A 27,652-nucleotide genomic window follows, 5' to 3' on the forward strand; every position below is an offset into this window, starting at 1 on the left:
CAGTGTGAGTTTATCAGTACATGTGCAAGGATTGTCCTTTTTTCCCCTTATAAAAATCCAAGTCCTCCTCATCATATGTATATTCCAGCAAATGCACACCCCAGAAAAATGAACGAAAGAGCTGCCGGTGCAGACACAATAGAAATACTTTTCTAAGTCCCCACACCCAGAGGCTTCTATTAGTTTTATTGTAAACAACATAGGAATAAACAACATAGGAATAAAGCACTCAAAGGATCACAGACATACGATGATATTATTGACCATAGATCTTCTGATCCGATTTGATTCTAAACTAATATCTTCATATTTCCTAAAAGCTGTTGGAATACAGTTGTCCCTCCTGGTTCTATTTCTTCCTAAACAATTCAGCAACATCCCAGCTCTTGGTATCCAGTTAATGCCTAGTTGAGTTCTCACATCTTTTCCAATTAGGGGCAGTTTATTTTTGCAGCTACAAAGTACCAATAATTTGTAACTTATGTTTAAAAATAATCAGGAAATAACAGAATACAACTGCTGGACATACAATCAAGATAACTGCCAGAAAAACTGCAAAAAAGAAACTGGCATTTTAAAGGCACTGATTAGTTTAAAATACAACAATAGTAAATAGTTGGGAGTGAAGTGTTAATAGGTTACCTGCACCCCTATTCTTTTAGGATTGTTGCAGTACTGATGAATGTACATCTTTCAGAATAAATTGCCTAGTTCTATGCAGCCTGTCTGCAGCCTAGCAAACCTAATTTATCCTACCTTAGCAGCCTTGACAGACTTAATTTTCAGCAACATATCAACGAAAGCCACTCTAACTTTCTCCGAATTGTCATGGAGATTGTATTTCAGGGCTGGCAGGAGCTGTTCCAATAATGGGTGGGTGAGTACGTTGTCCAAAATTATAGGCAAGCACTGCAAGAGAGAAAAGAAAAAGACCAATAAAAGGTTATCACAAGAAAGCAGGGAATACAGAACTGAAACTATTCTAATTGCTAACCACATGCAGCTTAGAGAACTGGCTCTGGAGAATGACAAAAAGCAAGGAAACACGTTTTATTAAAACATGCCATTTAAATGCAAAGTGGTATATGTTGTGCATATAAAAATTGTCCTATTAATATTCCTTCTAGGGATGTGCTGCTGAACTGGAACAAAGACAGCAAATATATTTATGCAGAATAGAAGCATTTAAAAGGCTTGGTACATCTACTGATGTTTTTATTCCACTTTAAGGTATGATTAGGTTAGCAAACATTTCTGCTCTAGAGAACTTTACTATTACAGCATTGTTCTAGTTATTAAGATTGTGTTCTCATTCTCATCAGAAGTACCCTGTTTTAACAAGCTCATCACTAATCAGCAGCATGATCTTTCCATGCCAACTATTTCAAAGCTTATTTTTAAAAGGGAATAGCATTGGCTATAAAACAGAGCTTGGGAACTACTGTCTTGTCGCCTGCTCTTCAGCCCAGCAGCCTCTCCTCTGGGCCCTGCCTTTTCCCAGGCCACTTTTTCCTGGCTGCCAAGCTGCCTTTCTCCACATAGCTGAGCAGTGTGTGTTGTGGGGGTAGGTGCAGTAGAGGAGCTCTGAGAGGAAATTCAAACCTGCCCTTTACACACTGCTCAGTGGCAGGGTGGAGGGAACGGCTGAGCCTTGCATCAGATTGCCCACAAAACCACTCAACGCATTTCTGAGTTGCGCATTGAGAAAAGCCAACTTTTTCAGCAAGCAAAATGAAAGCAAAACAGTGTGCTTAATCAATTTTTAAACTATCCTGCATTGAAAGATCCCTGGACACAATGTAACACAAATGAAAACCACAAAAATTCAACGGCACATTAAAATCATGCAGCTGTAACATTTAAGAATTATATCAATCCATCACTAAAGTACAGCAAGAAAAACAAAACTGACCCCAAACACCTCCATCTGTCCCAAATAACTTCACAAGTAATTCTAAGTAGAGCACATTAAAATGGTCTAAAAGTAAGGTTACGAGAACGTGGGTTACTGTGGCTAAGTCATTCCTGATCCAGGAATGGCTACCACAGAGGCCACATGGGCCTGTCTGCAGTGACAATGTGAATCAAGCAGTACCCCCAAGCTAAGAACCTGCTCCTCTGAGTTTGGAGAAGTAATTGCAGGCCTGGGTTTGGATGCAACTCTAATGCTAACCATGCCTTAGTTTCTGGGAGCAGCAAGGAGAGAAACCAAGTATCTGTGAGTTTAGCCTTGTGCACTAGCACAGTATGTGTTCACCTTTAAATCATAGTCATGCTTACCTGTGCTAAGTGACATTTGAACCAAGCCAATGAGAAACTAATCACTAAAAGAAGAGACACTTACTTTTGTTGTGAAGGCACTTACTTTAAAAACAGAGCATCTAACATCAGCTGAAGTTGCATCAAAAGAAAGATCTTCAATTAGAGTTTTTAAGAGATCAGCAAGCACATTTGCAGGAATCATCTCCCAATATTTGAATGCTATTTTACTAACACCAAGCACACCTGTTGAGCGGACTAGAGGTTGAGGATCTCCTAAGAGAGTCTAGAAACAGGGGGAAAATAAAGAATATTAAGCCACAATTTCCATCCAGTTTTCTGTGCAGCTGGACAGCTCACATGTGACAGTTTGTGAAGGAGACCTTATCAAGGGATGATGCCTTAGATATTTTCAGAAATGCAACACTTGAGTTCTTCCATGTCTATATTTTCCACCTATAAGGGCTTTAAAGTAGGTCTTCATCAATACAGTGATTTCTTGTTCTAAAATGTTCATTACCAATGTATATTTTAATCTTTAAGTTTTTAAGTATTTAAGTTTCTGTGGGAGCCAATGATCCAAATAAATGTGTATGTACGTTTATACAATAACATTATATTCTAGTATTGAAGGGAAGAGGAAGAGAGAAGCAATTGGCTTTCACTATTCTGATAGGTTCTTATCAGGCTAGATGATATGTCACTATGTTTTCAGTTTACTTTTAGGTTTATTTGTAATTATGAAGATGCTGAAAAGCTCAAAATAAAGCAAGACAGCTACTTGTAAAAATAAAAAAGCACTGATGTCTCCAATTCCATTTTCCAGCAAAATGGATTTCCTTACTTTTTGCTAACCTTAAATAAAACTAGCTTGATGGAGGGTGGGGAGAGAAACACACAGTAGACTTACAAAGAGCTCATCAAATTGCCTTTGGATTTCGTTTTCCATATCTTCTTTATTAAAAGATGGATCAAGAATTGGAAATGCATCAACAAATAGCAATGCTGCATTTGATCGGACTTCTGAGTTTCTGGCCTGTTACAAAGCAGGAAAGTAGTCAAGTAAATTATAGTTATATAAACCATGGACAAAGCAAATCCTTAATGCCTAAATCATTGTCATTTGTTAAAAGCAAGGGTGCACAGTGAGTTTAAGGTGTGAACCCGCAGCAGTGTTAATGGTCCCATTTGAATTCAACTATAAACAATAGTTTAACCTTAGATGAATGAGCCTACGAAAGCCTCGGGCTTATTTGCCCTGTCCCTTTCCAATCCGCCTCCAACACAGCCAGGACAAGCTGTTCAGAAGCTTTTGCTTCCATTTTACCTCAATTTTCTCCGCTCAATGAGATTATAAAAATATAATTCCGTTTCAGACCTTTAAGTAAATGGCAACTACACTAGACTTTTCTTCCCTAGCCACACAGTAGCAGGCAAGGGATCTTACTTATTATGGCTAAATAAGCTAGCTGCTTCTAAGCTAGCAGGCACCTGATGGCGCATTTATCTGCACAATAGTGCTTAACAAATACGTGCAAAGAGCTAGTTCTTCAGAAGCAGAGCTCTCTCTGTGGTTCCACGTCAAGGTAAAAGCCATCATATACTCTTGTAAAAAAGTAAAAAGCTGCACCAGCTGGACCTGGGCAAAAGCAAACCCGTCCACAGCCATTATCTGAACTTCTTCCTCTTCTTTTATTAAATTTATATTTTATGTATTATTTGCTTTCTTACTAATTTCATACAGCCACACCATAACAAAAGTTATCTGGGTGACTCACAAAGCAAAAATAAAATTACAGTGGTACCTCGGGTTAAGAACTTAATTCGTATTGGAGGTCCGTTCTTAACCTGAAACTGTTCTTAACCTGAAGCACCACTTTAGCTAATGGGGCCTCCCGCTGCTGCCACACCACTGCTGCACAATTTCTGTTCTCATCCTGAAGCAAAGTTCTTAAACCGAGGTACTATTTCTGGGTTAGCGAAGTCTGTAACCTGAAGCATCTGTAACCTGAGGTACCACTGTATATTCAAACTCAGAAGCAAAGCCAGATTCTGGAGGATCTCCACTCCATGAAGGGGAGTGCCACCCTATGCAAAACAAGTTGAACCCTTATTTACAAGAAGACCCCCTTCTGAACCGAGAGCAGCTTTGTAGTGGTACTTGGCACAGAAGAGAGTATGCACCATCTATTTTGTCAAATCGATGCTTGACTAGGCTTGGCCAGTGCTGACTTACAACACGGAAGAATATTGGAAGCTACCTTAAAAAAGGTCCAATTATTTTTCAACTCCTTTTCAACAATCTTGATGTAAAAATATCCGCAAAGATGACAGGTAACATTTTAAACAATTACCTTCAATGCTCTCCAAAGAATTGGTTGATAAAGTCTATAAACAACTTCTTCAACTCCCTGGCGACATTTGTTTTGTTTGTGGAAATAGATCAGCAACTGACATAATGAAAATAAATGCAAAGGATGCAGGAAGTTAGTCACTTCATTTCATGGGCTATTTGAGAAATACAACTCCTTTTATCCAGTGATTAGCTTTTGCAAAATAAGAATTCCTGTGGTTTGTGTAAGCAGACAACCATAGATGATCTTATATGCTAGGGACAGCCAATGTGATGCCCTCCAGATGCAGGACTACAATTCCCATCATCCTTGACCACTGGTCATACTAGTTGGAACTGATAGGACTCCAACATCTGGAGAGCACCATCGGTTACAGCTGTTATATGCTATGCTTAAAAAGTGTTTTCCTTATGAAGATGCTTTGACCACATGATACTCACGAATATTGGAAAGAATGAAGAGTGTAGACATTTCAATTAGCAACCGATAGAGCAAAAGAACCACACAACTATTTGTACTGTACCCAATAGGAATTAAATGCTCATTTAGGAGCAACCCTGCCTCCCATCATAGTGATGGCAGGTGATGGACAGGTGGGCAGCCCCATGTACCCATCAAAAAGGGCCCATCCAAGAGTGGGCAAGTTCGGGATCTGGCCTGCCAGCTGGATCCTATTCACCACCCCAGAGTAGTCTGGTTAAGTCAGAGTAGTTCTGAAACTGAGGTTTCAGAAAAAGTAACAATGCTTTTGTGACACACAATAACAATTAGAACAGATACTTTTCAAATTAAATCATTTGTTATTATATGGTTAGAGCAGAGTGGTGACACACTTTTTAAGCATGCATCATTTTGCAACACAGTAATGCAGTTTTACTAGCAAACCAGAGTTTAACTAACCCCTTTTCAGCCCCAGGAGGAGCATTTGCGTGACACACCTGCACACTGCAGCTGACACACTATCGTGTTGCAACATACCGTTTGGAAAGCTCTGGGTTAGAGGGCTAGACTAGGACTGGGGAAACCTAGATTCAAATTCTCACTCAGCCATGAGGTTCAGCAAGTAATAGGCCAGTTGCAACAGGAGGATTTGCACCATCATCCCATGGCTTATAAACCAGTGTATGGTCATTTGTGAATCGAGCTCTCTATGCCTAATCTACTTTACATGGATATTGTGAGCATGAGAGGGTAGAACTATGCATGCTGCCTTGAGCTCCTTCTAGGAAAGGCAGAATATAAATGCACAAAACAAATATTATTGTTAATTACTGGGTTCCTCAATGCTAGAGAAGTTTTTCTAAAAGACAGCTTGCCACTTCTCTTGCTGTGAACAGCTTCAGGAGAGAACAATATGTGTTCTGGGGGATCACCCTGCAAAGCAAAAGTGTGGAAAGGGAAAATATAGGAATTCTGAAAGCCACTGGTTTAACATGAATATCAACGCACCTCTCGCACTTTAGAGTTTAATGGAGAGTTCCTGGGGAGGTGAATTGCATGATGCATGAAATCCTGAATGCAACAATGTTCAATCACCTAAAATAAGAACAAATACACATCCTCATCAATATGAAAAATTAGGGCGAAGTTATTGAAGCAACTGCACTTCTAACTTGTCTCTGAGCCAAATTCTAAATGCCTGTGTTGTCTTCAAAACCCATTACAGTTTGAGGCCAGTATATCTGAAGGACATGCTTTCTCCTGCACAGAACCAACTAACTGCCTACCAAGATCTTCAACAGAGGCCATCCTATGTGTCGTAGAGCCAGAAGTACATTTAATAGGGACCACGCAGAGTGACTTTCTTGTGGCTGCACTCTGGCACTGGCTCCTAAGGGAGGGTTGCCTGGATCCCAATTTAACAGTTTTCAGTCAGGTTGCCAAAACGTTCTTTACAGGAAGGCTTTGGGAATCAAAAGTGGTTTTTAATCTCTCCTACTTACTGAATTGTTTCAAATTGCTGGAGGCTGTTTGATCAAGCTGTTTTTTAATTGGCGGCTTATATTTTCTGTATTTTTATTCTGATGACCTATTTTTTGTTATAATTGTTTAATGCTATTGTGGTTTGGCACCTTGAGCTGTATTGACAAGAGCCTAGTTTCCCAGTGTCTTGATCCCTGCAGAAGTAGTTCCATTCAACTGCCAGCTGCCTGTGACTGGAGCTAATGCAAATAGAGCTTAGGCCACTGAGTCTTCACGTGAATTGTCTAGTGAAGATAATGAATGCTGTATCAGTCCTCCTGAAAATAACTGTTCCTCCACAAAGAAAGACTAACTACAGTGGTACCTCAGGTTAAGAACTTCATTCGTTTCGGAGGTCCGTTCTTAACCTGAAACTATTCTTAACCTGAGGTACCACTTTAGCTAATGGGGCCTCCCGCTGCCGCTGCACCGCCACCACGCAATTTCTGTTCTCATCCTGAAGCAAAGTCCTTAACTCGAGGTACTATTTCTGGGTTAGCGGAGTTAGTAACCTGAAGCGTCTGTAACCTGAAGTGCCACTGTACTTAGCACAGAAGATCCATACACCTCTTGGATATGTCAGTATCTTTTTTTTTTTTTCCTGCATAATTTTTATTGTTTTTTAAATCATAACAAACAAGAAAGTGAAACAATTTACGCCTTGTTATCACAGATTTCTTTCTATAAGACTTCCTTCAGCTTCCCCTGAAATCATCCATACGCTAATTTAACAAATTCACACAAATCCTAGCTTATATTGACATTATTTTCTCTTTCCTCCTTTTTCTCTTTAGACAATATTCCAACCTTTTCACAGAGCTTTTTTAAACCCAACTAGCGTTATCTGACCTTCACTTATATTTTCCAGATATTCCACAAATTTCCCCCAATCCTCAATGAACCTTTGGTCTTTTAAATATCTAATTTTCCCCGTCAATCTGTCCATCTCCGCGTATTCTAGTAGTTTTGCTCTCCATTCCTCAAGCGTCGGTATGTTCTGTTGTTTCCAATTTTGGGCCAATAGGACCCTTGCGGCCGTTGTTGCATATTGAAAGAATTTACTATCATTGTTCTTTATATCACTTCCTGCTAGGCCTAGCAGAAAAGCCTCCGGCTTTTTCCCAAAGTTATATCTTAATATACTTTTCATTTCATTATATACACTTTCCCAAAAGCCTTTGACCTTTCTGCAGTCCCACCACATGTGGAAGAAGGATCCCTCTTTTTCCCTGCATTTCCAGCATTTATTACAAGTTTTATATATTTTTGCTAATTTTGCAGGTGTTATATACCAACGGTAAAACATCTTCATGAGGTTCTCTTTTAACGTTATGCAAGCTGTAAATTTAAGATTTTTTTTCCAGAGTTTCTCCCATTCTTCATAGTATATATTATGGCCGATATCCCTTGCCCAATGAATCATCACAGACTTCACTTCCTCATCTATCAAGTTATACTCTAATAGCATATTATACGTTTTAGAAAGAATTTTGTAATCATTGTTTATTATTTCAGTCTGGAATTTAGATTCTTTATCCGCGAATCCTCTCTCTTTAACATCTTGTCTAAACATTTCGTTTATTTGGAAATAGTGTAACCAATCATAGACTTTTTCTTTAACCTGGTCATATGGTTTCAGTTTCCATGTCCCCCCTACTTTTGTTAACAATTGTTCATAAGTTATCCAATCACCTCTCATGTTTACTTTTTTCACGCTCATAACTTCCAATGGGGATAGCCAGTGTGGTACTTTAGGTTCTAGTAAAAATCTATTCCTCTCCCAAACTTCCATTAGGGGGCCTTTAAAAATATGCGTTGCGAAACCCTTGTGCTTCCTCTTCCCCTGCCATAAGTACGCATGCCATCCTGCTCTATTGTCGAACCCCTCCAGGTCTAATAGTTCCTTATTTTCCAATTTTATCCACGTTTTCACCCAGCAAAGGCACGATGCCTCATAATATAATTTCAGATCTGGCATATGTCAGTATCAGTGCTCTTATTTACAACTGATCTTTCTGCTATGTGTCTAGTAAAGGTGGCCTTTCACCTCGCTTGCTTGTAGTTGTGATATGTACACAATCTGGTTGGCCTCTACCTGCACTGGCTTCAAGATTTAGAGTGCAAACACATTTAAGAGCAAAGACAAGTAGCAACTTTGAAACAATATACCTCCAGTACATTCCCTGAAGCCTTCTTCCAGGCTCTGAAATAAACTTCTGCAATGTGTGTCATCAGGGACCTACATTAGTAAATGAAGATATAATTAAGATTAGGAAACAGTCTAGGGCTAGTAACTATTTTGAGTTAAGTTGTCACTATGTCACCATGCACTCTGAGTCAAGACTGCACAACCAAGATCAGTTGGTTCAAGTGATGGTTCCTTTAGAACAGACCTCACAAAAGAACTGTTGAGAACACACCTTCAAGAGGCATTTATTACCTCCACTCAGCCCTAATCTGGTCACTCTAATAAGCTACAACAGGCAAAGGGTTCTGAAACCTTCTTGTAATGGACAGAGGCAGATATTCTATAAGAAACTGAATCCTTATCATCATCATCATCATCATCTTTATCTTGCCCAGCGCAACCCAGAGCAACATACAAACATTAAATGAACAAAAAAGCCCACATAGATACATTAAAGCATCGAGGAAACTGAGACATACATTAAAAACATCCCACCCCCTTCTAAAAGGTCATAGATAGGCAAAGGTCTGGTTACAGAAGAAAGTTTTTGCCTGGCACTTATAGATATACGGTATAATTATGTCTTAGGATATGAATGTATTTTCCCTAATAGTTTTATGGCCCCACTATATTATCTACCTATACACATTTTGGGGTATGGGCATGACCACAAATATAAAACTAAGTGGTAGCAAGTGCCTTCAGTCCAACATACCTAGGAAAACACAACAGCTGATTTTTAACAGTCCCATGTATCATTTTAATGAAGTTCACGTTCCATGTGAAAAGAAAACTCAGGAATCTTCTCCCCTGAAAGAGATGTAAGGCAAGGCAACTTCACAAAGAGCCAAATGGGCTTTTTAATATTCACAACTAAGTAACGTGACATTCATAGGGTTTACGGCTATAATATACTATTCTTATTTTCTTGACAGCAAGATTCTTTGAACAGAAGACAACTTCTGAGTAAACATTGATGGGATTGCACTGCACAACATGTATTCAAGGCAGCTAACAAAATACTTAATATATTACAGCAGCATAACACACAATTGAAACCAAGTTCTTTAAAAGCAACAAAACCCACACACAGCATAAGTAATCCTGGGGTAGGAAACCTGCAGCCTTCCAGATGGTTTTGGACTTTAGCTGTCAGGCCAATAACATGGAGGGTGACAGGTCCACTTCTCCAGTATGTTTGACCATAAAAACCCTTCCAAAACCCAGTACATCTGTAGCCAAACAAGCAAAAGAATTCCCCCCTTCCAAAAAATCAAAACAAGTAGGTCTTAACTAATTTCTTCAAAGCATGGGGTAGAAGGCAAGTAGATATCCTGCATTCATCAGGTTGCTGAACATTCATACCTTGTGAGAAATATAAATTCTATGCTCCCCCTCCCTAAGATTTGTTTTATTTTTTGTAGGCATCAACTCATCACCCAATAATTTTAAAACAGTGAGAAGATACATTTAGAAAAAGCACGCTTACCTCTTCTTTTTTAATATGGCCAATACTCATAAAGCACCTGAGTAACAAATCTTTCACTTCATTACTCTCCTCTGAGTCATAATCAAAACACAGTAAAGCCCGGTGAAGATGCCATAGACGGACTATATCCACACCCTAGGGGAGATGAATTTGTGTGTGAGGATTATGAGGTGAGAGACATCTTGCAGTCATGTGATATGCACCAAAGTACTGGAGCTTACAGTATCAACTAGCTCAAGCACAAATTAATTACAAGTTTCTTACACTATAATATTTTTGCAAGAAAAAATGTTGCCATGCTGCAGTTCACATGGTCATGTACTGGTGGCCACACAAACTGCAACGTGGCAAAAGAAAAACAGGCAGGCAGATGACCAAGTGAGCAAATGGCATGGGTAGCGGGAGGCCCAGACAAGCTGCAAAAGAACAGCCAGGACAGGTCCTCAGCAACTGCCCTACTTTGCTGTTGCCATGCATCTGACACTGATATCACTCTTTTAGTTTCAGCAATGTCAGAGGCTAAGGAGGAACAAAGTGGCAACCTAGCAGATGGTTGCTGGGGAGTTGTTTCAGTAGACAAGCAGCCTCAGGTGAGTAGGAAGTAAGTGTGGGCAGATGGATCAGCTCTCCCCATCACTGCTACTGGTTCCTGCAGGAGATGGGAGGAAATATACAGCCATACTTCTCTGGCTCTCTATGGCAGCGGTGACAGGGGGAGAGTGGGAAGGCTTGCAAAGGCCACCCAACACTGATCCATCCTACCCATTTCCAGCTGAGATAGGTGATCTGGATTAATGCAGCCTATTGAAGTATGATCTTCTCTTGAGTAACCTGGAAGATTGGGCAGAGGGGTAAAGCTGTTTCTGGATAGCCCTGACATACAGAGTGGGGAAGCTATCCTGAAGCTTTAGCATGGACATAGTGAAAGGTTTAATTAAACATTGGCATGCATCTTAGGGAGCATGTTTGGGTCTGAAGGTACTTCAAGGGGGCAGGGAAGTGTAGGGTGAGTAGCTGGGGACAGCAAGTGGAGCGAGCAAGGGTGGCAGCCTCCAGTGTATATAAACATGAATTAACTCATTAAATATATAAAGCATACCACAACAATTTTCTTTTCAAGACTCTTTTTCAGAAGCATGATGAAAGCACTTTTCCCAAACACTTCTTTTCTTTGAAGTCCCTTCTCCCACCATCGTTCACATAGGCACTGGATGGCTCCCAGCAGAGATTTTTCAGAGTCAGGTAATGTGTAAAGAATGCCTGCAACAAAATCATAGTAAGCACAATTAAATTTATGTGTCAAAAAAAGACTGCTAGCAATCTTAAAATGCTTCAATAAACGTAACTCAAAGCTGATTTTCTTATGTTGCTGTCCAAAATGCCAGGTACAAGACAGCTGTCTTTCAGAAAAATTGTTTTACTGCCAAACTCAGTAACTCTATCTTTGTCATTTAAATTTCTTAGGAAAATTTGATGTGACCTTAAGAGCACAGTTAACCACGGCATACATAATTTTGTAAAACCAGGGGGACCCAAATTGGAGTGGGTCCATAGTCTGGGTGGCTTGAACTATTTCTCCCGTGGTTCCCATTGAGAATCAGGGGAGCTAGGTGCAGCATATTTGCAATGGCATAAAAGCTTCTATTGGTCCCAGTAGGCGAGCTCTATTGTGAATGGATTATGGGGGAGGGACCATTCTAGTCGGGATGATAGTACGGGCAAAGGGGAGACCCTCTGCTCTCCCACCACAGCGTACTCTCATTCCAGGTTAAGCAAGAAATACAGTGATTCCTATGAGGTGCGTATGACTAAACAGGGGATGGACCACACTTAGGCTTAAGAACTAGCTTTGGATGAATTTGTGGTATGACCAAGGTTATAGTTTTGTTTCAGTAAGTTCATTCCAGTCGTTTTACAGTCTGAAACCCACATCAAGAGTACTTGAAGCTTGTAAAGCACTTACACCCACTTGCTAAGCTATAAACATATCAACAGATACAATATTTACACCAACATTTTAGATTATTACTTTGTTGCTATGCAAACCAGTGAATCTGTTATGAGATAAGTGGTTATATGACATGTAATATGGTTTTCAAAATATGCCATAAAGGAACAATAATAGCTAAAGAAAAGATGGGTTTTAAATGTTCAAGGAACATGCAATTGTATGAAGAAAGCCATAAGTCAGTAGGTTTAAATTACTTCCACTCCCAGAAGTGGCATTCCTTTTATTTTAAATATTTGCTTGTTCACACAAAGGATGTTTAGCACTATCAATATACCAAAGATCCTAGTATGCTGAGATCAACTGAAATACATACCATTTAATATCAGTGCACATTCTAAAAGAGCTTTGATGTTTACATGTTCATCTACTGTGGGTATGGAAGTAGTAACTACAGTGGCAACACCATGGATGACAGCTGTGGTTTCTTCCTAAAAGTTGAGAGAGGTACACTTACTTAACAAGGCTATGAAGTTAAACTACAACATCAGGCCACAATTATTCAAGAAAAACTGAAAGCAGTACAATTTGGCTTAATATTAGCTGGAATAAAATCCTTTGCTGAAAAGTATTTAAGTATGTCCTCCCTTTACTAATTTATTTTTTACTAGGCAGTATTTACAATTATGGTAGAGCAGCACTGCTGTGATCCCCTATTAAAACCTATTGTGAGAGTAAGTGTCTTTCCAAACATCATGAACGTGATCTAGCCAGTCAAGCACTTTCCAGCAGAACATATTTAAACACATGTTAAGCTCTCTCACTGAAATTAATAGGGCACTAATTTTTGTATGTCTTTTTCTCCTCCTTGCAGCATATTTTCGTTTCCTTGTCTTTTTCAGGATCTGCCACTGTTCAAGTTTTGAGGTTTAGAAAACAAAAACAAAACAAGTAAAAAACTTTGTACCAGTTTGCAACTACTTACAAACAGGTTTTACAACAACATCCAATCAACTGATGTGAATTCATATTCATGGTGCAGAATATAAGCTTTGAAGTAACACAGCACTCTTCCTTCAGCTGTTAAAAAAATTATCCATGTATCTACAAATTTTCAGCAAAAGAACTTGAACCAAGAACAAATAAATTGATTGAATTAGGAGCTGAGAGCCAATTAACCTAAGTGGATAGACTAGGTAACTGTGTTTTCTTTAAGAGAGAATAGGTTTCAAAGAACCCTTAAGCAGACTGGGTTGTGTCCAATCAAGCTCTAATCAGAGTAGATCCACTTAAATCAATGGGTCTAAATTAGCTGTAAGCCATTATTTTCAGTACAGTATAGTGAAGAAAACTCACATAATTCTGCACTGCTTTCCTGAAGAAAGCAGTTGAGATTTTGATAAATAATAAACCTTCACTTCATGTTAACAAAGGCATCTACAACTTGAATTTGAGATTCTCAAACTATTACCATCATGCTTTCCCCTGGCCCCTCTGCAGTATAAAAGCTAGAATGGACAATGTGTGGAAAGGCCTGGAAGCCCAGCATAAGCCATTCTGACAGGGAACTACAGGATGTACAGTGGTGCCTCGCAAGACGAAAATAATCCGTTCCGCGAGTCTCCTCGTCTAGCCGTTTTTTTGTCTTGCGAAGCATCCCTATTAGCGGCTTAGCGCTATTAGCGGCTAAGAAAAAGGGGGGGAAGGGAACAAACTCGCAAGACTCGCAAGACGTTTTCGTCTTGCGAAGCAAGCTCATAGGGAAATTCGTCTTGCGAAGCGCCTCGAAAAATGGAAAACCCTTTCGTCTAGCGGGTTTTTCGTCTTGCGAGGCATTTGTCTTGCGGGGCACCACTGTAAATCAAGAGATGGGGAACCTCCAGTCTGTAAGCCAAACTTGGGCCTTCCTATTTGGCCTATGGGTCTGTTTTTCAGAAACCCTGGCCACCTGCCTCATGCCTGCAATCATACATATGCAATCAGGTGTGGGGGAGGTAAACACAGTTGCACAGGGGATTCAATCCTGCTTTGTGTAGGGTTTGAGTTTGAGTATGCCTGAACTCAAGCTAGCATGCCTGAACCCAGCTGACGAGGGTAGAGAAGCTAAAAATCTGGCTGGCCAGGCCAAAAGGATCCCCACCCCTGATGTAAATAAAACTGACATAAAAGGAGTGCATATGAAAGGCTTCTGGTGTCTAAGGTGGTAGCCACATAAATGAACAAGTGAATAAATAATTACAGCAAGTGTATCAGCTCATGACACATAGCAGGAATCTGTTATAAGAAATACCCTTTTAGCAGCCGTCTCAATTTCCATGTCATCATCACAGTCTTCTCCAACTCTCTGCCATTCTTCTGTTGGGTCTTCCACTAAAACTTGTGCCAACCACTGTGCTAACTTCTCCCACAATGCTTCTTTCTGCTTCCTAGATAATTCTTGCAACAACTCATTCAAATCAAATGGATCTGCTGCATCTTTCTGTAAAAATGACACAAACCAAAAGTTTGTCACTGAACAAAAGTGTTTCATCCCACTCCAGGCACTTTTTTTCTCTTCATATTTACTTACGTGAAGTTGGATAAAATGCAAGAACTCCCTGTTGGCACCATTAAATGCAGCCTGTAGAAAAGCTTCACGTTTTGCCATGTTGTATTACTTCATAATCCATAAAAGTCTAAGAGGAAAACATTGCAACAGGAAATCCAATTTAATGCCAGAACAGCAATTCAGAACTGGTTGGCATACAAACCTAGTTCACACACCGCATTACATTTTTAATATGAATAAGAAATATGTAGGTGCAGACTGCTCAAATGTCTCCGATTTGCTTCTCCCCTGCTCCTTACCTTGACACACTAGAGTGGAAACAAACCAGAGACTGGTTTCATACTAGGTGCAAACTAGTGATTATGGTTTGTTTCCTCCCCCCTCCCTCGCAAAAAAAGAAAAGAAAAACTTTGCCTTCATGTTGCTTGCTTCCAAGAAAACATTATTTCCTCACTAACCACTGTCCCACTAGGTTACCTCCTTTAAACCTGGCAGCATCTGCACTTCAACTCCTTGGAGCAACTGTTTCCTACACTGTTGGCCTGCTGCTGTTTTAATTTGGCCATGAATTATTGTCCATCTGGCAGCAATGGATGTTTTACTGCTATTTCTGGTAATATCAGTAGTTTTAGTTTATTCCGTGCACTGCTTTAGGTACTGTCTCTCTATGTTTCTATACTTAAGTAAATTAATGGACTGGCAACTGTTCTGGCAACTGGGCAGAACATGTAGTATAACTAGCCTTACCACAATAGCTCACTAGTTTCCAGCTACTGGTGATTCACACTTTTTTATTGTCCTGCACAATATGAATTTTGAGAAAAAAAGATGACAAAGATTAAAGTATCCATTGGTTTTCTTTCCTCGCTCTTTTGGGCTACAGCATGTTTACTGTGGCCATTTGCTCCCCACCCCCACCCCCCACCCGAAGTCAACCCTACCCTTCCCCCCCCCCAACCACATATTCCTGAAGTTGAAGGTAGAATATTTTTTATATTGTTTCTTTTTTTAAAAAAGGAACTGAAGGCAAACACACAATTCTCCTTTCATCATCACGTACCTCTGTTCCCATATGTATAGGATTCTATTCTATTCTATTATATTCACAGTTCAGTGGTACCTCGGGTTAAGAACTTAATTTGTTCTGGAGGTCCGTTCTTAACCTCAAACTGTTCTTAACCTGAGCTAATGGGGCCTCCTGCTGCCGCTGCATGATTTCTGTTCTCATCCTGAAGCAAAGTTCTTAACCCGAGGTACTATTTCTGGGTTAGCGGAGTCTGTAACCTGAAGCGTCTATAACACGAGGTACCACTGTAGACCACTGAAATTAATGGACCTGGCTTAAATAAAATAATTTCCACCTTGTATACAATCCCCCCCCCTTCTCCTGTCACTTACCTGTTTCAGACTCACCTAGAAGTCACTAAATAACAACAACAAACCATTTCAAAGGTGTGCTTTTACCTCACTTTCTTCGAGCAGAAAAGCCACCCAGAGCAACCTACAAACGCCAGTATAGTAAGACAGTCCTTTCCCCCTGAGGCTTGCTATCGAAAAGGCACGTCACACGAGGAAAAAGGGACGGGACGGGACGATAATAAGCTGTTTGAATAAGATGTGGAATAGAGAAAGCAGGGCTGGTTTAGCATTAATCCAGCAGGCCTGTTCCTTTACCTTTCTCCACAAGACGCCCACCCTTCCGGCTCCCTAACTAACAGGCAGCTGCTGGGCATTGGCCACTGTCAAGAGTAGGTCACCACAGACCTAGCTTACCCTAACATAATTCCGTTTATAATTCACCTGCCACGGCCTCGCGCTCTCCCCTCAAAACTCACCGTTGAGAATCCACGACCAGCTCCGTTTGGCGCCCGCGCAGCTGGATTCGAATTCTCCCGCGAGCGGCAACGTCAAGAGACGACGCATGCGCGCCACAGAGGCCGGCTCGCGGCTAGTCATTGGACGAAGCTCGGAAGTAAGGGCGGGGAGGTGAGGTAGGAAGGAAAAGGGGCGGGGAGAGGCCGCGCGGCGAGACTTCTTCCGGTCCGTAGCCGCCGCGCGCGTGCGCACTTGTCCGTCAGCCTTCGGTTGGGACCCGGAGGTCGAAGCGCCTGTCTCAGTGGCGGCTCTGCTGCGTTTCAAGGCCTTCAGGGCGATTACAAAGGGTGTGGGATTGTGCGCGCTTAAAGGGTTCGTTCGCTGAGGTGGTTGGTTGGTATTTCAGAAATAATATGCATTAAGACGTGAGGTAAAACTCCCGTCTGTCTGGCGTTTATTGGGGGGCGGGTGCTCTCGAGACATCCTGGCGGTCACGTGAGGTACTGCAGTCCTAAACACAATTTGTTGTTTAGTCGTTTAGTCATGTCCGACTTCGTGACCCCATGGACCAGAGCACACCAGGCACTCCTGTCTTCCACTGCCTCCCGCAGTTTGGTCAAACTCATGCTGGTAGCTTCGAGAACACTGCCCAACCATCTCGTCCTCTGTCATCCCCTTCTCCTTGTGCCCTCCATCTTTCCCAACATCAGGGTCTTCTCCAGGGAGTCTTCTCTTCTCATGAGGTGGCCAAAGTATTAGAGCCTCAGCTTCACGATCTGTCCTTCCAGTGAGCACTCAGGGCTGATTTCCTTCAGAATGGAGAGGTTTGATCTTCTTGCAGTCCATGGGACTCTCAAGAGTCTCCTCCAACACCATAATTCAAAAGCATCAATTCTTCGGTGATCAGCCTTCTTTATGGTCCAGCTCTCACTTCCATACATCACTACCTAAAAATAGGAATACATAAACCCTCCCCCCCCCATTAAACACATGAGGCTTCCTTACGAGTAAGCTATGCCTAGGACTGCACGCTTAACAGTGCAGTTCTTTTTTTTTTTACACATTTTTCAAAAGTTGTTATATACATCTCACAGTTCTTTTTTAATTATTTCTCAAGGCTTCGCAGTCAATCCCTCCTAGTTGACCTATATTAAGCTGCACATCCTTTTGGTCCAACCAGTTACATTCTACTTAAATTCCTAAGTTGTTGTTTAGGTAAAGGTAAAGGGACCCCTGACCATTAGGTCCAGTCGTGGCCAACTCTGGGGTTGCGGCGCTCATCTCGCTTTATTGGCCAAGGGAGCCAGTGTACAGTTTCCGGGTCATGTGGCCAGCATGACTAAGCCGCCTCTGGTGAACCAGAGCAGCGCATGGAAACGCCGTTTACCTTCCTGCTGGAGCGGTACCTATTTATCTACTTGCACTTTGACGTGCTTTCGAACTGCTAGGTTGGCAGGAGCAGGGACCAAGCAACGGGAGCTCACCCCGTCGCGGGGATTCGAACCGCTGACCTTCTGATCAGCAAGTCCTAGGCTCTGTGGTTTAACACACAGCGCCACCCGCGTCCCTACACCTTACATGTTACAATTAAGATTAACAGCCAGTTAAAAGTATCAGAAATTGGCAGGCTGCTCTGCCACATCAGGTGGAACTATGGATTGAGGAGCAGTTGCAAAAGGGGACTTGTTTTTGACTGCCAAGATGCTGTTAAGAAATAGAATAGCATTTTTAATATATTGAAATTGTTTATATGGTATGAAGCTTACTACCTCAGAGAGAAAGCAGCAGAACCTTCATTTCTTTTTCTAAGTTTATATGCACAATTTTTGTTTGTTATATGTTAGGATTCCTAATTTGTCATTTAAAAGTGCTACCTGCCAGAGAACCTTTCTGCTTCCAGCTGTAATGATGCCACCTAAATCTAAATGGGGAGGCCGATATGGTGTAGACTAGCCCCAGAGTATATGCAGAGTACAAACCAGAAGTTGACAAAGATGACTTTTTTCCCAGTGGGGTAAAATACATTGTAATGAAGTTTGGCTTCAGGGTTTATTAAATTTTTAGACATTTATATGGCGCTAGACACTTATATGGAAAAGAGTTTTATAAAACAAATATATGAGAAAGCAGCTTTTATTAAAGTGTATTGTGCAGGGGCGGGAATAGAAAGTGAAGTAAAGTTAAAAATAATCTGAGTTACTCCAAGAAAAGTGTAGCTGCTAGACCTGGAACCAGGAACCCACAACACTCTGTGCATGTGCAACTCCCACAACTGCAGACTGTGGTACCGTCCTGGAGTCTGGACAGTGACATATTCTCAGACCTTGGGCTGAGTCGTTGCCGGATATATTTCTGGCATGTTCTTCAGTTCTCTGGCTCAATTCCTTGACTCCAATTCCTTGGCACAACAACTGGTTCCCCGCTCCCTCTGACTGCTGTTTACAGCTCAGCTTTAACAGCCCTACAGCAACAGTGTGGAGGCAGTTAAAATAAGAGCAGCCATTGTAAAGCAGGGATATATGCCTAATTAATTGGCTGGCGCTTCCATTTGCGAGCAGTGCCAGGGTACAAATTGCAGTAATTTATCAATGTTTCCAACTCTGAACGGTACCCATCAGGTAAACTCACTGAAATACTGCTCTCCCTACAATTTAACATAGCTTATTAAATTCAGGTTTTTATTTCAACGTGTCCCTGCAACTAGATCTTGACACAGAAATCATAGCAGGCTGAATAACAAAGATCAGATCTTAAGTGATACAGCAGAAAACAAAAAAGGAATGTAAGAATTGCTTTGTGCAGGTAATAATGAGCCAGTTTTCAAATTTTTGCTGGGTGTCATCCTTCAACAGTACCTAAATTGTACAATTCCATTTTGACGTGTCTGCACATCAGTTCAGAATAATCTATACCTTTTTTTATTAATCATATACTTAACTATCCTTCTCCCGTCAAATCTTGTTAAAGCAATCTGGGAAAGGGGGCCTTCAATACAAGGTTGCTGAGCAACAGCAAATGCAAGCTTGCTTCCATGCTGTCCCTTCATCAGACAGTCTTGTCCCCCACCCCCCCCTTGAAGAGATCCCTCTTAACTGTCAAGGAGTCTAGAATGCCTCAGGCAAGCCATTGTAATTTTGTGTATTATTCACTGCTATCAGCAGTAACAAAAGTAATACTCCCAGAATGTGACATCATATGATAGCTGGTGAATCTATTTGACTATATACCATCTATGCCCCTTCAGAAAACAGTTATTTTGACATGAGAGTCAGTTTTCTTTTATATAGTGCACACTTGAGTGGTGAGATTATTCTGGAACAGCTATTTATATTGCAGTAAAGCTTATTTTATATACACTTTGTTACTATTGGATTTATTTGCAATTGACGTTTAATGTTTCCTTCCATTTCTATTTTTCATTTCACTTACTGTATTACTTCAATAATTTTTATAAAATTGGAAGATCACTCGTAAAATTCTCCTAAATCCTATAGTAGTTTGCCTTCCTCCCACTTAGGCAAATGGGGCATCTGTCATGCACTCTGCCGCAAATGTTAATATGGCCAGGCCAGAAGTTCAAGGGACTTTCCAGAGGAGAGATTCTATTTCTTATGCATATCTTCTCTTGTGATTCTACTTCTGCAGGTTGCTGCAATTTCCCAGCACAGGGAACCTTCTTACATTACGTTATTCTAGGAAACCTAGCTGTTCCTTAGGGTTTGAAGTCTGATTTCCATCATCCAAATGCCCTATCTCATAATCTGCTTTTTTAAAAGCGCTCACAAAAACAATAGTTAACACACTATTACTGGAACTGTCAACGTGGATTTGTAGGGCTATACGCCTTGAAGGAGTGTAGAGGTCTAAATGCACAAGCATAGTTTACATTGATAAGTGAACAAACATTATATACGCCATCTTCTTATCCAATTCTAAATAATTCTGCCTTTTTTGTTTTTTTCATTATGTATTAACTTACAGCTCTTTAGGCTAATAACATTTTCTTTTTCTTTCTTTTTTTCAATTTCATCCTTTATTACTTTATTCACATGATATACGGCACATTCTTTACAACAAACAACTCCAAAATAAACAGACTACTCCAAAATAAAATCATATGTAACAAAACCATAAGTCTCATGTTTTCACTGATTTCCTCTCCGATACCTTTACTTGATATTTCTTGCTGCTTTCAGCTTTCCTTATAGAATCTTTATGAAAATTTAAATCTCTTAAATCCTATACCAATCTTTAACAGTTTCAATTAATCCCCTTCACCTCCCTCCCCCACAGCCCAGTACTTCCCTCCATCCGTGTGCGATCTTCTTTACCTACTATTTTTGTTATTGTTATGTTATTCACTTTATTTCCTATTCCATCCTTAATATACTATCCTATCTCCTTGCACCTTTTATACTTTCGCATTTTAATTTTTAAGCTCCAGCACCGTCTTTTTTCATGTATTCCTTAACGCATTCCCACTCTTTATTAATTTTTGATTAGAGTAGCCTTTAATTGATGCTGTTAATTTTGCCATCTTCGCGAATTAAAGAAATTTGATTCTCCATTCTAATAATTCTGGTATTTTAACAGTTTTCCATTTTTTTGCCACTACGATTCTGGCTGCCACAGTTGCGTAAAGGAATACATTCCTTTTATCCTTAGGAGTGTCACTCAATACTAAACCCAGCATAAATGCCTCTGGTTTTTTAAAGATTGAACTCCTAAATATCTTTTTAAGCTCTTCATGTATCATAATCCAGAATTGTTTCACCACTTTGCACCCTCACCACATATGATACATCGTCCCCACCTCTGTTTTGAATCTCCAACAGAGATTTGATTTTTTATACATTTTTGATAGTTTCACTGGGGTGAGGTAAAACATCTTCATTATATTTTCCTTAATCAAATAGCACGCTGTAAAATTTATATCAGTTTTCCATAATCTTTCCCCTCTGTCTAAATGAATTGTCTGGCCCAGCTCTTGTGACCATTTTATCATTGGTTCTTTTATTACCTCATCTTTCAGTTCCCATTCAAGGAGCAAGCTATATAATTTCGATATTATTTTCCTCTTTGGTTGCAGAAGTTCACTTTGTAATTTTGATGTTTTCTGCATTTCTACAGAGTCTGTGTACCATTTATTTTTCAAAATATTTTTAACCAGCCCATCATCCCACTTAATCCCAGGGTGGGGTACAAAAAACAGACATAAATCAAGAGAATGGTACCATAAAAAGAGAGATTTTAAAAACCAACAACCAGCAATGTTTACAAGATTTCCTCAGCAATCCCATAGCAAAGGGCACTTTCATAGTACATATAGTACATTCCTCAAATTATGATATACCAGGAAAAAAACCTGGTACTACTAAAGCTTTTAGCTTTTGTCCATGAATAGGCTGAATTGACTGGGAAGAGCACTTATTCATCAGAATCTACAGCACCATCTAGTGCTATTTATGAGTTGTGTGCATGATTGAAAAAGCACACTATTTGAGATTGCATCAGAACTGTTTCTAAGAGCTCACATTTTTGTCTCCTTATAGCTTAAAAATGTACCACTATTTTAAATTACCTTATTTAGCTTTCAGTGACTTCTTTTTCACCTAGGACAGCAACTAAAGTTAATCTCAGCTTCCTTAATTTAAAAACTAGTTTATTTCTGTTTTCTACCTAACAAGGAAGCCAGTGATGGAGACGAACCCAGGTAACAGCTGGATTTAGATTTTTTTTTTTTAATGGGTGAATCAATCATTGTGTTTCTTTATCCCAACAGAAGACTGTGACTAAATGGACATCATACCTTTAAAATCAGAAGGAACCTCCAGCCTGTGGGCCAAACTTGGCTTGCTGGGCCTACGAGGCTGCTTTTCAGAAACCACTCACACCTGCCATCATATGTGACATAAGGTGTGGTGGGGACTGAGATGCCGCTGCAGAAATCAGCCTCTCCTCCCAGCCTTTGTGCCTTTGTAGAAGTGAGTACCTTGCTCACCTTGCTCACCAGTTTATGATATTTGTGGTTGGCCTAATAATAGTATTGCCCAAGTATGCATTTCTGAATTTCTTATGGGCTACCACAGCTGCCTTTGCTTATAGGTTAAAAAGCAGAATTAAGTAATGCAAGAAAATTCAAAATCAGCTGTTGTAAGACAATGCACATAGGCATTTCTAACACAGCTGAAATGTTGATGGAAGTAAAAGAAAAGCAGACCTGACCCAGTATTATGAGTTTTCCCCATGCACTGGGCAACTGAACAAGACGTCTCTCTTCTGAACTGAAAACCATTTTTAAAATATGCCTTATTTGCTCCATCTACCTTCTCTGAAATACCTTCATCCCTTCCTCTTATCTTCAAGATTGTAACACAATGTAAGTGAGTTCTGAAAAATGTTGCTTCTGTAGGAAACCAATTACAGAGGCTGTATCAGTGTAGATATCCAACCAACAGAAGTCTTGGAAGTAACTATCTGCTTTTTCTCAAGTTTCATCAACGGCATAAGCTTAGGCTTATCAATGAACCTCTTCCCTGTACCGCAGGAAGTTCCTATTGATTTCAGTAGTCAACATACATACACAGAATACATGTCTTCTGATAATGCAGCAAATCAATGATTCACTAATAACTGCCCGTTATGTCGGGTAAATAAATATTTAAGAATTTTTTTGAATGAAGGAAAACAAGATCCACCAATAACTCCCATATGAATCATTTATTGAATAAATACATGCAATTGCAAAATTACATGAGCGAAAAAGGCAATCTGTACTAAACTGATCACCCTATCTCCTCCCTTCAGCAGTTGCTGCAAGCCTGATATAGAGAAGGTTCAAATAATTTAATCCAAAACCCACGTAATATAGTGACTTGGTGCTTGGATTATAATAGCTCTAAATGCAAAGTGCTGCTTTCCTCTCCAGCAACATAGAGCACTGAACAGTTTCAATAGCACGCAACAAAAACTGGTAGATACAGAGAACAAAGCTTGGGTTGAAACAAAGTATTTAAGCTTTCCTTTAAGGCACAGAATTAAAAAAATAAAGGATGCGGAAAGCTAGTCTGATGACATTCAGTCTTTGATTTGCTAATGGAAACGTCATTCTTCCTCATCTTACCACCACCAAGTTGTGGACAGAATAGATTCATGCATGCGGCTTCTGATTTCCTAAGGTAGAAAAGAGCATTTCTTTGTAATTAGCCAGGATTTTGGTCCAGATTTTTGAGAGCGAGCTTCTATCCGCCTGAGGGCCACCTTGATGACTTATCACATTGTTACAAATCCCTTTTTGCACACATTTGGCATAACTTTCACTATTTGTTATTTCCTCATGCAGGATACCTTGGGATGTAGGGAAAGAACATTGATATATACCAGGAATGAAGAGAAAAGATGTCGGCTTTTCCTTTAATAACAGATTGGGAGTATTTCACACTGTTCCCTAGTGGCCTGCATTAAATCTATGCATTCCCACCAATATCCTATTCTTAATGCCAAAGTATTGCAGATACATGAAATGGGGTTACCATACCTGGTACTCAGATACTCAAAAGAATTATGTAGGACCCTCCTGCCGAATTTTGACCACAACGAGAAACCTATTTGTTCTACGATGTTACATGCCCACGTGTTGGCATCATGGCATCCTCTCCCAAGAATTTCATCATTTAGGAATTTTAACATAACTAATGTCACTGTACATGCTCTTACTTACTAATACCAATTTTAGCCAGGAGAGAATACTAGGGTATATGGGTTATTAGTTTTCTTCAATAAGACTTCGAGTCACATTTCCCTTGTCTTCATGTTTCTCATAAGGGCTCGTGGTAACTACAGCTTATGGCTTTTCTTCTTCCTATTATATGCTCTCCCTTGTTTGAGCTGTCTAACGGTGGTCATACAGTGAAGATGCTTAAAAGGAAGTAGGGGACCACCTTAATCTAGACTATGTTTACGGTGAGCCTCTCTCTCAGAGCTCATGTACATGTGCCACATTATCTGAATGATGCTGCACAGGGCTGCCTAACAAAGATGACACAATACAACTTGATGTTACATATGGGATGCCAATGGGTATGTACAAATGTGTCACGCCGACAAATGAAAATGAATTTGTTTTTTAAACTTGGTATGAACAGTCTGCTACATCTATATGACAGGCACTTCGGTATTCTTAGTATACTTGAAGGGCACATGGGAATCTCTTCTGTGCAAGCTCAACTGAATGGTTCTTGTGCAGGAGGCATTACTGTTGGATTATTCCAATTGTCTAAGCGAGAATTAAGGTTATGTAAGTTTAATTATAAAGCTAGTATTCCAGAAGTTTATTTACCCATAAACATTATTTTGTAGTCAGAAGCCACCCCAAGAGAATCAACTAATGATAAATTGTTACTTTGTTTTTAAAAAGCAATTGCATATTTACCCAAGATTGTGAGGCTACTGTCTGCAGAGGAAGTGTACTGTTTCTTGGGTTAAACCACAAAAATATACATTTTTGTTAAAAACCATCTGAGAAAGGCTTTCCAAAAAAAGGAAGCAATAGAAATAATCAATGCCCCATTGATTTTGTTCTGAAAGTAACAATGAATAAAATGAAGCAAAACGTTCACACTCAAAACATTTATCAAGTCCATTTGTTGCAAACCACTCCTGCATTTCCTGGGCCTGTAAAAATCAAATGAAAATGCTGCACTGATTAGAACATACATTTGATTTTAAATGGCTCATTTTTACTACTCATTTTCATTCTGATCCACACATTCCAGATTCATGGCTGATTTTGCAGAATTTGTGGAGCACACGGTCTGCTCAATCTCTAGTAACAGATTCCTTAACTGGTGGTGTATGAATTAGTCCTTGCAGCAGAATGCAGTGGTGTTTTAAATGGAATGTGTTTCACATAGATCAGACCCAAAAGAGAAGGAACTGCTCCAAGCATTGAAGCACCTGGAAAAAGCTAACCAGAAACCTAGATATTGAGATTTCAATAATATGAGTTCCAATTTAAGAGACCTGCAGGCATTTTATGATACCACTGATAAACGTCCCAGAGACCCAGTTAAAGAAGCTTCATATGTAAAACAATCAATGTGATTCCACCACAGATTCTGAATCATTAGGGTGGTTATCAATTCTTAATCTGCAGTACATCTTAACCATACTGTTGCATAGGCAATTTTCTGGTATTTCAGGTGGGGCAAATAAATTCTAAACAGGAAGCAATGACTGCAAAAGTGCATTACAAAACACTGTACTACTCAAGTCTTCACTTTTGCATCTTAAGAGACTAGATGAATATACTATTATTTCAACACCATGATCATCTTATTTTCATACAGTATATTTTTTGTACAGTAATTATATATACTTTTCTTTATAACATCTGGATGAATTTTAGAATTATATGAATTATCTGCAATTCCAAGAATACCTTTCTATATAAATATTAAAAGTTAATATTTTGTACTCTCCCATTTTGCAAGGCTTAAAGGCCAGAAATATATGGGCTAACTGTTCAATTAATTCCTTCTGTACTTTTTCTTTTCTTTTTAAAGAAACCAGTCATCTTAGGATTAAGACAATTTTGCTGTGAAAACCGTTCCCTAAACATTAAACTTTTAGCGTGCATTTAAAAGAAAAAGATCTCATTTGTGTTTACATTTTCCTTTTGTCTTCAAACCATTGGGGGAAACTCTCTTTTAAAAAATAGCATCTATTTACATGGCAGACACCTTGGTGAGATATGAAACAAGAGATAGGAAAACCAAATAAAATCTCACTTTTCTCAAGGTTACAAATGCCATAAAAGGTTCCATTGAAACATGGTTACTCTACAAACCCTATTGCACATTAAAGTAGCTGTAACAAAGGAAGGAAAAAAGGCTAACAAACGGACTTAAGCCTACATATAATGTCCAAGTATTATAAAACTGTTGGGAAGTGTTGGTTGAGCCTAATAACTAAGAGTTATAAAAAATATTAATATATCTGTGTGAACAATGTTGATAAAATATATAAAGGATGGCAAAAGTATATGAACAGGAGCTTCTGGCATCCCAAACTGCCTAAGGTGCAATATGCGGCCTTGTACCATCTTCTGTCAGGTCATACCTAGAAGGAGAAGAAAAAGAAAAGCAGCCTTATTGGAGGCACCAAGAATAAATAAGATGGAAAGAGCGCCAGTGTGATTGTACTTACCACTGGGTGCAACTCTTGGAAAGTTCTTCAGAAGCCAGTGGTATCAATACCTGTGCAAGAAAAGAAACAGCTAATTAAGTTCCGAGAAATCTGGGCATGCTACTATCTTGCGGGAGTGATTTAACACTTTTTTTTTTTTAATTGTAAGTGCCCTACAGCTGCTTAAGTAGAACTTTTGCTGGTGCCCTCTCTCTAACTTTAAAGGCTCGAGTCTCATTGTGACAGCATTCAGCAACACATTTTGCGGCGCAAGTATGATATAGAATTCCCATGTGCTGAATCTGGATCGGTACTTGCAGTTGTTGCGCCACAAGCCTCAATCACCTTGCCTAAAAAGGGAGTTTTCAGCCAGTTGGAAGTTGCAATCAGTGAAAGTGTCCAGGGTGGGCTTTTTCAGGAGTGATCAACTTGCCACCTCTTTCAGGACAGCTGGGACCACAAAGATGCATTGACCACACCCTGAACCCGCCTGGGGATACCCCTCTGGTGAAGGAATGACCACCAGGTGTGGAGCACACTTCCTCCTGCAGACAGGCCTCCGCTGTCTGAATGCGTGACCTTCGGGTGCGGAGCACACTCCCACCCGCAGACAAAGCCACAGCTGTCTGAACATCATGCCTTCTATCTAACCTTTGCTCTCTTAGTGATCTGCCGTGCCCTGTCTGTGACCTTTGTCTCCTTCGTCATACATTGTTCAAGGGGGAAATGATGCGGTGGAAACAGGTGCCAAAATAACTTTGTACCACCTCTCGATCTCGGGATTGGAAGATGTATAAAGGTCACAGTCCAAAATGTATCTGCCTGGGTTTGCATATTGTGCTAATAAAAAGAGCCTCCGCAGAGCTAGCTGGCACAGCTGTGCACAGCTCACCTGCATTACCAA

The 27,652-nt window shown here is 40.0% G+C and overlaps 2 protein-coding genes and 2 long non-coding RNA genes across 12 annotated transcripts in view; 2 read left to right on the plus strand and 2 right to left on the minus strand.

Annotated features, from left to right (window-relative positions):
- Nucleotides 1-16,704, minus strand: part of NCAPG2 (non-SMC condensin II complex subunit G2) — a 41,319-nt gene extending 24,615 nt beyond the window's left edge. For 2 of the 6 annotated variants that reach the window (XM_079996417.1, XM_079996412.1), the window contains exons 1-13: nt 16,584-16,704; nt 14,770-14,875; nt 14,491-14,679; nt 12,577-12,691; nt 11,352-11,512; nt 10,253-10,387; nt 9,479-9,573; nt 8,745-8,814; nt 6,063-6,149; nt 4,614-4,709; nt 3,170-3,295; nt 2,366-2,545; nt 757-909 (exon numbers count right to left, since the gene is read on the minus strand). In XM_079996417.1, coding sequence (XP_079852543.1) covers nt 757-909; nt 2,366-2,545; nt 3,170-3,295; nt 4,614-4,709; nt 6,063-6,149; nt 8,745-8,814; nt 9,479-9,573; nt 10,253-10,387; nt 11,352-11,512; nt 12,577-12,691; nt 14,491-14,679; nt 14,770-14,847 — 1,485 coding nt within the window. In that variant the 5' untranslated portion in view covers nt 14,848-14,875; nt 16,584-16,704. Of the gene's footprint in view, nt 1-756; nt 910-2,365; nt 2,546-3,169; nt 3,296-4,613; nt 4,710-6,062; nt 6,150-8,744; nt 8,815-9,478; nt 9,574-10,252; nt 10,388-11,351; nt 11,513-12,576; nt 12,692-14,490; nt 14,680-14,769; nt 14,876-15,495; nt 15,553-16,212; nt 16,384-16,422 lie in introns of those variants that run through there. The other 4 variants (XM_079996413.1, XM_079996414.1, XM_079996415.1 and 1 more) reach the window with 4 other exon arrangements.
- Nucleotides 1-27,652, plus strand: part of LOC307199355 — a 255,630-nt gene that overhangs the window by 92,953 nt on the left and 135,025 nt on the right. The window lies entirely within an intron of this gene.
- LOC307199318 lies at nt 16,772-23,494 on the plus strand. Its single transcript, XR_013831863.1, has 2 exons — nt 16,772-16,993; nt 22,346-23,494. It is a non-coding gene; the product is annotated as an uncharacterized lncRNA (long non-coding RNA).
- The window catches only part of ESYT2 (extended synaptotagmin 2), a 72,823-nt gene continuing 68,439 nt past the window's right edge, over nt 23,269-27,652 (minus strand). For all 4 annotated transcript variants that reach the window (XM_079996457.1, XM_079996456.1, XM_079996459.1 and 1 more), the window contains 2 exons: nt 26,770-26,819; nt 23,269-26,682 (listed from right to left, as the gene is read on the minus strand). In XM_079996457.1, the coding sequence (XP_079852583.1) occupies nt 26,637-26,682; nt 26,770-26,819 (96 nt within the window). In that variant the 3' untranslated portion in view covers nt 23,269-26,636. The remainder of the gene's footprint in view (nt 26,683-26,769; nt 26,820-27,652) is intronic.

Source organism: Podarcis cretensis (assembly GCF_951804945.1).
Source record: "Podarcis cretensis genome assembly, chromosome: 12".
NCBI classification, from domain to species: domain Eukaryota; kingdom Metazoa; phylum Chordata; class Lepidosauria; order Squamata; family Lacertidae; genus Podarcis; species Podarcis cretensis.